The sequence below is a fragment of the Rhinolophus hipposideros genome (genome assembly GCF_964194185.1).
Source record: "Rhinolophus hipposideros genome assembly, chromosome: 3".
Lineage (NCBI taxonomy): Eukaryota > Metazoa > Chordata > Mammalia > Chiroptera > Rhinolophidae > Rhinolophus > Rhinolophus hipposideros.
The window spans coordinates 105,893,049-105,901,460 of NC_138049.1; the positions used below are offsets into that span (position 1 = coordinate 105,893,049).

The 8,412-nt window shown below is 38.4% G+C and overlaps 1 protein-coding gene across 1 annotated transcript; it reads right to left on the minus strand.

Annotated features, from left to right (window-relative positions):
- Positions 1 to 2,010: 2,010 nt before the first annotated feature.
- On the minus strand, positions 2,011 to 5,494 carry LOC308495514 (HLA class II histocompatibility antigen, DQ alpha 2 chain-like; the record flags this gene model as incomplete). The annotated part of the gene is made up of 4 exons (XM_081043885.1): positions 2,011 to 2,165; positions 2,415 to 2,696; positions 3,399 to 3,647; positions 5,413 to 5,494. 4 exons carry the CDS (start codon positions 5,492 to 5,494, stop codon positions 2,011 to 2,013), a joined length of 768 nt encoding a protein of 255 aa, XP_080900011.1.
- Between the last annotated feature and the right edge of the window lie 2,918 nt (positions 5,495 to 8,412).

The window sequence follows — 8,412 nt, forward strand, 5'->3', positions numbered from 1 at the left end:
TAACTATAGTGTCAGATGGGTAACAGATTTACTGGAATTATTACTGTGTGAGGTCTATAAATGTCTAATCATTATGTTGTTTTGCATACCTGAAACCAATAAAAAATCAATAAAAATAAAATAAAATAATGGTAAAAATGGTAAATTTTATGTTCTGCATTTTTTACCACAATAAAATAAGAAAGAAGGCAAGAAAGAAAGAAGGATGTACAAAACAATGCAATAGTTAGACATTTATACCCCTCACAAAGTGATAACCCCCTCCCCCAATGTACTACCCCTCTGACATAGTATGTAGCTGTTACAGTTTCATTGATTCTATTTCTTATGCTATCCTGTGAATATATCCTGAAACTAATAAATAAAAAAATTTTTAAAAGGAAAATAAGAATGACCAATACCTAGAGTTGATGTAAAGATGTATAAGACTAACTGGTTTAAACAAAAAGACTTCTCGGCATGGACTAAAACTGGTCCCCAGATTTTGGGCATGGAGGTTGGAGTTTCAAGTCCAGATAATATAAATCATACTCACAGTTCACACATATCTGGGGCTTACTGTGTGCCACACGTTCGGCTCAAGTGTTTCGTATTTATTACCTCGTGGGTCCTCTCAACAGTCCATTTTGTAAATACTAAAGGATTACACTGTATGTAAATTTGAAATATTGTGGTATTAATATATTATTGAAATTTCAGTTAATCTACAAAGTCTCATACAATAAAACCAATCCAAATTAAAAATGTTGCCAATAAGCATGTTTTTGAGCTTGATCATGGAGTGAACTTAAATTGTATTTATACTATCGCCAAATGGTGCCTACAGAGGAGTGAGGCTCTAGCTGCCTCTGTTGTAGACCCTTTGGTCAGGCAATGACCTCCATTTCTCCTTTCTCCTTGATATTAACCTAAATCAGAGCTAAGTGTGGGGCACTTTCCAAGATACACACAGCATTATCTCGTGTTCTTGTTCTCACTTCTGACTTCTGTCTCTTCCCAACCTAGAGAGTTTCTACCTCATCTGGGGAAGAAAGTGGGGAGGCAACCTCCCAGATCATTCTGCATTTGTTACAAATCTAGTAGTTATGCTAAAATTTTCCACTTTTTATTTTCAAAATCCAATTTTTGTGTTTAAAATACTTTACTTCAATTTATTGTCGTTTCTATAGATTTTAGAATTCTATCTTAACATTAAAAACCTAAACACTGTCCTTTTCCTCTTTTTTGCATTTTAGATATAAAAACACTACACTGAGGGGAAAAAGTTTGCACCATCCTCACTGACATCTAAATGGGTAAGGAGAGAGAGAGCAAAATGGAGGTACAGAAAGGAAAAAAACATACACATTCATTACGTTACAATATTATTTGGACACTTTGTGTGATATTAACATGACCTGAGAGAGAGGTTAAAAGGAGATGAGACATCTGCTAACATTCCAATATAAGATCTCCCATTCTAATGTATGACCTGAATTAGCCCTAACAAAAAGAGAAAATGTAGCTGTAAACAAAGGTACCCCAGGAAAATATTTATTTCTCTTTAGCACAGGTATTGAATTACAATGACTAAGAACTAGGTGGCTGGGTGGGATGTCCAGGTCTTTCTCTGAAAGGTAGGTAATAAATAAAGACTAAGTTGGAAGAATTCATAAGGAATCTCTGAAGGAAAACTTCTCCACAAGGAGGAAGGAGAGAAGGCTGTGGAAGGAAATATGAGGAAGAGGAACAGGGAGCAGGTCTAAGTCATATGCCAAGGCCAAGAAAGGGAACTAGAGTCTGAACCATTCCTCTTCTTTTGGTAACGACTGATTACCTGAAATAGGAAACAGCATGAGACTGATGGGTCTTCTGCTCCTGTCCCAAGGTCAACCCACTCTCCTAAGTGCCCAGTTTTCAAACCCATTTATGTGTCCTGGATGCCAATCCTCCGCTTGACTTCATCCTGCAGTAACATCATTCCAGATCTGATCCAGCTGATTCTTACCTTTCCATTTTCTAAGCCATGACTCATGTGGTCCTTCGGTGTCCAGAGGCACCACCTGAACGTAGGACTCGGATGATTAGGACGGTGCCCACCACGATGCCCACGAGGCCCACGGCCAGCCCCAGGATGCAGACCACAGTCTCTGTCAGCTCTGACATGGGGGTTGGAATCTCAGGCTCTGAGAAAAAGGAAACTTACAGGTCAAAGCACCCTGTATGGAGGGTGCTCTAAGTGGAGAAAGATGTGTGTGTTTGGAAATGCACAAGACACCTTGACTTTGAGAGAAGAGTGAAGTCAGTTATTGGAAAACTTTGAAATTGTGAGAAATAAAGTTGTGGCCCTGGGGGGTCAAGGGCTATAAGGCAAGACAATGTGGACTTGGGATAGAATCAGAGGGTATAGAAGCAAGGACGGGATTTAAACTTACCCCAGTGAGTGAGGAGCGGCTGGTCCAGGCCCCAGTGCTCTACTCTGCAGTCGTAGAAATCATCGGGGGAGGGAAGGAAAGTGAGGTAACTGAGCTTGAGGAAAGAGTGGTCACTCTTGGGGTAGAAGGTGGTCTCAGCAACACCTTCTGCAACTGAGCGGCCATTGTAAAACCAAGTGATGTTGATCACAGGAGGAAAGATGTTGTCCACCAGGCAGATGAGGGTGTTGGGAATACCCAGGGTCACAGAAGATTTGGGAAACACGGCCACTTCCGGGATTTCTACAATGAGGACCAAATACTGATTTGAATTTCTGATGACTGTGCCTTGAGTTTCTTAGTCTGTTTAGGGGAGCCCTCCCATTCACAATTCCCCAATTGTTAGTGAAACATGTCCTTTCAGACTCATTTTATAGTAAGCAACAGCCTCCCCTTGTTTTCCCACCTGTTTCTTAGATCATTTATTTCACTATTTCTTTGTTGACTGGCAAGACTGTCCAAACTTCAACCTTGCCTTTTCCATCTTCCGAATGAGGAAGCTTTATGTTATCTATTGTGACTTCAGAAGGGGTGCTGTGATTTTATCTGCAGATTCTGAACTGTCTTGTGAATTCTCTTTTGAACTGTCCTCTTCTTTTGAATCACTATGAAGCTTAGAACGCTTTCCTCTCTTTGGGAATCCACAAGGCATAGTGTGTGTGTGTGTGTGTGTGTGTGTGTGTGTGTGTGTGTGTGCGCGCGCGCGCTTCTTAGGCCAAGAGGCTGGGAACATCCTCTTATAAGAGTTCAAGTAGTATCTCATGGAACCTAGAGGAGGGATATGTAATTGAATGGACACGATGGGCCCTGGATATTTACTAGGAAATTAAATAGAAAGGTGGAAGAACTTATAGTACGCTGGGAAGAGTAACTATCCTGGGAAGAAGGCACGAGCCTGAAACGTGTGGTAGATGCAGTGAAGAGAGACACACTGTGGACACTTACCATTGGTGGCAGGGGTAAAGTTGGAATTTTTTATCAAGATGTCCAAATTTCTTTTTGCCACAACAATATTTCTTAGGGCACTTTGAGTTTCAAACTTGGTAAAATTGCTAAACTCGGGCAGCCGCCACACAGTTTCCATTTTTTCCAGATCCACGTAGAACAGCTCATCTCCATCAAATTCATACGTAAACTGGCCAAAGGCGCCGTACGTCTGGTACACGTTTGTTCCATAAGTGCCCACGTGGTCGGCTGATGAGTGACCGATCATTCCAGAGCAGGAAGATAAGGATGGGAAGGTAGGATATTCAGGGAAGGGGAAAAGCTTTATTAAACAGAAAGTATGAGAAACTGTGTTCCATATAGTATAGGTTTATATTTGGCATTGTCTGATGTCAGTCTCCATTTCTGTCTCATCTATCTTATCCAGAGGTAAATTTTCTCTTCTACTTCCTTTTGCTTGGCGTTTTGGTTTTTAATTTTAAAAACATATGCTTATTGATTTAAAAAAATGTTTAAGTTTGTACTTTAGTTTCACGTGTACAAAACAACGTAATGATCAGACATTTACACCCCTCACAAAGTGAAAACCCCAACAAGTCTACTACCCCTCTGATACCGTATGTAGTTATTACACTACCATGGAGTATATTCCCTGTGTTGTCCTTTACATCCTTTGTGTGTGTATTTAATTATACTAACTTATTTAATTCTAAATATTTAATTATAGTTTACATATTTAATTATAAATATTTAATTTTAGTGTAAATATTTAATTATAGTTTATATTCAATATTATTCTACTTCAGCTTCAGGTGTACAGAGCAGTGGTCAGGCATCTACACAGTCTATGACGTGTTCCCCCTGGTAAGTCCCGTGCCCATCTGGCACCTTACATGATCTTTACAACACTGTTGATTATATTCCCCATACTTGCTTGGCTTTTTGCTTTAGGTTTCAATGACTATTGCCACTGTCTGTGACAGAGCAGGACACAGGTCTGGACAGGAGACTGAAATGCAGTGGAATGAGCCAGAGGTCAAGAAGGGAAGGAATGGAAAGGCAGAGAGGGCCAAAGAACCTTATATTTAATGTTCTTATCTTCCTTTTAGAGCTTTACTGGCTAGAGGTAACAGGACTGGTAGTTTGGGTTGATAAACTGAGACTAACCTATTTTAAGTTCCTAGGTTTTCCACCACACATTATCCCAACTTTGTGAAACAAACATACGTGAAGTTACACTTAGAATACTCACGCTATATTTTGGCATTTATATAGTTCCTTGTTTTTAAAAATACACATCTGCATACTTATTTTATTATATATTCCTTGGAACAATGAGTCAATCAATTATTTTTATATATGAGGAATCTGAAGATCAAGGTAATGAATCGACTTGCTCAGTATCAATTAGCTAATTAATTTTATTTCTCCAATTACAATGATCTTCAATAAAATTTGTCCTCCTCACTTCCTGAGCCCACACCTTTTATATTTTATATGGAAAATATAAGTTACATTGGAAACAACAACAAAAAAATGACATGCTACTTTATTTGTGGCACAACATTTTTTGGAGCTGGTCACTCTAAGAAACCAGATAGATAACATTAGTAATAGCTTTGAAAAAGAGTTCAGTGTGGGTTAGAAGTAGTAGGCTCGTAAATTGCTGATAAAGAAAAGTAATGTGTTTGGAGAAATATATCTAATATTAGAGAATATAATAAATTAATGCTATAAAAACCTCCAGGATGTATTAGTTGGTTCTGATACGAAGAGAATAAGGCTCTTGGTGAACACAGCAATGATATGGGGATATTATGATATTTAGTTTTATCTCTGAACTAAGCATAGATTTGAGGCTAAGGTTTTGATTTCTGGGAGGGAAAACAAACAGAAGCATTCAGATTGAGGGGAACTGGGGTTTCGTAGCCCACTAAGTCTCAACAAACTCATGCACTGTTTTTTCAATTCTTTTTCACAACTCTAAACCCACAGCCCTCAACTATGCACTCACCCACAATGTCTTCACTTCCAGAGGGGCTCATCATGGTGGTCACGGCGAGGGTCCCCAGAATCACAGCTGGTTTTATGGTCATCCTCCTCCAAGGGTCTCCCCGGAAGTGGCTGTTCTGAGTGGAGCAGTGATGAGACTTGTGCAAAGAAATGATCTAAAGAGGAGAACTAGTGAAAGAAACCATTTAGGAGGAACCCCAAACTAACCCTGCTGCATCACGTCTCAGCCCATCAGAGGAATTCCCTGAACTGACACCTCAGTTGCCAGTGGAAGCACTTTTACGAAGAGATCTTGAGTAGCCTGGAAAATGCCTCTGTTTTGAATTATCTAGGAGCTCAGATTCACCATGGAGCAGAGGGAGCTTTTAGAGACGGAGGGAGAGGAGAGGAACAGAAACCCCTGTTCAGTCTGACAGAATGTGTGTGAGAGGAGAGCTGTAGAGCAGGGGCTGCGGGGTCACCTCCTGGGGAGGCTGCAGTGTGCTTTGCATTAATCCTAACTGTTACTGCCTCTGGGGAGTCCCATTGTGCTGTGCCCACCACACGCTGCTCCACATCCCGCCACACCCGCTGTGCTTCAGGTGATTGGGATCCAGCAGAACCCGAAATAGAAAATAATTCTGGTTTCAGGGAGCCTACTTTCTACATTTTGGGTTAGATCTGTTCTCAAAAAGATCTCCACTAGTAGGAGTCGATTAACATCTTGTTTTTTTCTATTCGTGTACTTCTAATTAAGCAAGGTCTTTACTCATATTCTCAAAAGCATCATAATTTTAAGCACCTATATTTCTAAAAATGCTTAAAAATGTGTAACATGTAGAGTTGTGACACTATGTAGAGTTACCCATGATAACAGCTGCTCTGTTCTTCATCCTGACATTTTCTGCTTCCTGTGGTCTGTGTTTGGTGTTGTGCAACTTAAGCTGAAGTTTGTGACCATGATGCACATCCATGAGAACTGTCTCAGTTATGTACAGGCCGTGAGGGGCTGTGTGAGTGTCACACCTGTGTAGTTACCCTAGGATGATTGGTGGAGGTGTCCCAGGCTGCTGATCGTCTCCTGCTTCCCTGTTCCCCTGACACACGCCTCCATGAACTTGGACGTATTTCTGGTTCCGTTCAGGATCTATCCATTTACCATGATGCCTCCAACTTTCTGCACAACAAAACACAGGTTTTTCCTCATATCGTTCTAACCTACATTATATCTTGCAGAAATCTCTTGCGATTTTAGCAGCAGACTGAACACTGTGTGTGCAGTGACATTAGATTTCACCTATAATTACCTTTCTTTTTAATTCATTTTAATTCATTTAGGAGGCTGGAGTTTTAAATACATATCATCAAACTGCAAGAGCCCAGTTTGAGAGGTCAAATGGGATGAAAGGAGGTCCAGGCAAAGTCCTGCTACCAGATAATAGACAATGGATGTGTGTGTGTGCACGTGTGTGCGTGTGTGTGCTGCATGTGCACGTGTTGGGGGAGGTTGGGGGGAGAGTTGGTGTTCTGACTCTGTCTGTCCCTCTGTTTCATTCATTCATTATACACTTAACCACTTTTAGATGCTTCTGTGCCCAGGATAGTAGCTTTACACTTGGCAATAAACAATTATTAGTAAACTGACTCCAATAAAAGGAATGAGTATAACACTGGCAACAGAAAATTGCCTTTTGTCTGATAAGGCAAAAAAGAGTTTCTCTTGGTAATTTAGTGGAAGAAAATGCATGGTTAAATCATGTAAAATTTTCCAACAATTTCTTACTATTCTCAAATATTTAGAAGCACATTTTAGAAAACTTATTTAATTTAGAATGTTATAATTAAGTAGAATATTATGTTGAATGATCATTATTATTTCTATCAATGAGGATTTTCTGAGACATCTTGTAACCCCACTCAAGTTACTGTATTGACGTATAGATACAGTAAAAGTCTGTCTATTTTCAAGTGCTTTAAAATTTAAGTTTTATTAGTTTTATTATTAGTTCCATGACCTCTTTATAGTCACAGAATCTACCAGCTATTAACATTTTATCTTCATAGCAGAGGCTGGAGGGAACTAAAGATACTGCATGTACTTTCTAATAAGAAAGACTGGGATTAAAATACTCTCTTACATTAAGCAACTGACTTTCGACAATTTATGGACATCATTCTAACCCAGAATTCTCATCTGTAAAATGAAAATGGTAAGTTTTACCTAATAATTTGTTAATATGCTAAAACTAAATTATCTATGTAAATATAATTATTGAATTAGTTGGTATAAGTCAATTCATAATATCCTCTTTTATCCTTTTAATGTTTGCAAGATCTGTAATGATAGTCCCTCTTTCATTGTTTTCTTGCTAATTTTTATTTCTCCTTTTCTTGATTAGCGTTCCTAGATGTTTATCAATTTTATTAATCTTTTCCAAAAGCCATCTTGTTATTTTCTCATTGACGTCTGCTCTAATTTTTATTTCTTCCATCTTTCTATGTTCCACTTTCTTTGGGTTTAATTTATTTTCCTTTATCTACCTTCTTGAGGTAGTATCTCAGATCACCGATTTTAACTTTTCTTCAGTTATAATGTATTTATTCGAAGGAATAAATTTCCTTCAAGCACTACTTTGGCTGTATTTCATACATTTTGATATATTGTGCTTTATTGTCATTCAGTTAAAATTTTTCTAATTTGCTGTGTAATTTCGTTATTTGACTTATGACTTATTTAGAAGTGTGTTGATTACTTTCCGTACATTTAGGGGATTATCTACTTATTTTGGTATTCCTTTCTAATGTAGTTGAACTTATTTTTGTCAAAGAATATATTCTATATAATTTTAATACTGTTAAATTTCTTAGTTTCATTCTTTTTTATGGCAGAGTGGTATTCCATTGTATATATGTACCACATTTTCTTTCTTTCTTTTCTTTTCTTTTCTTTTTTTTTAACCACATTTTCTTTATCCAATTGTCTATTGACAGGCATTTCAGTTGCTTCCACATCATGGCTGTG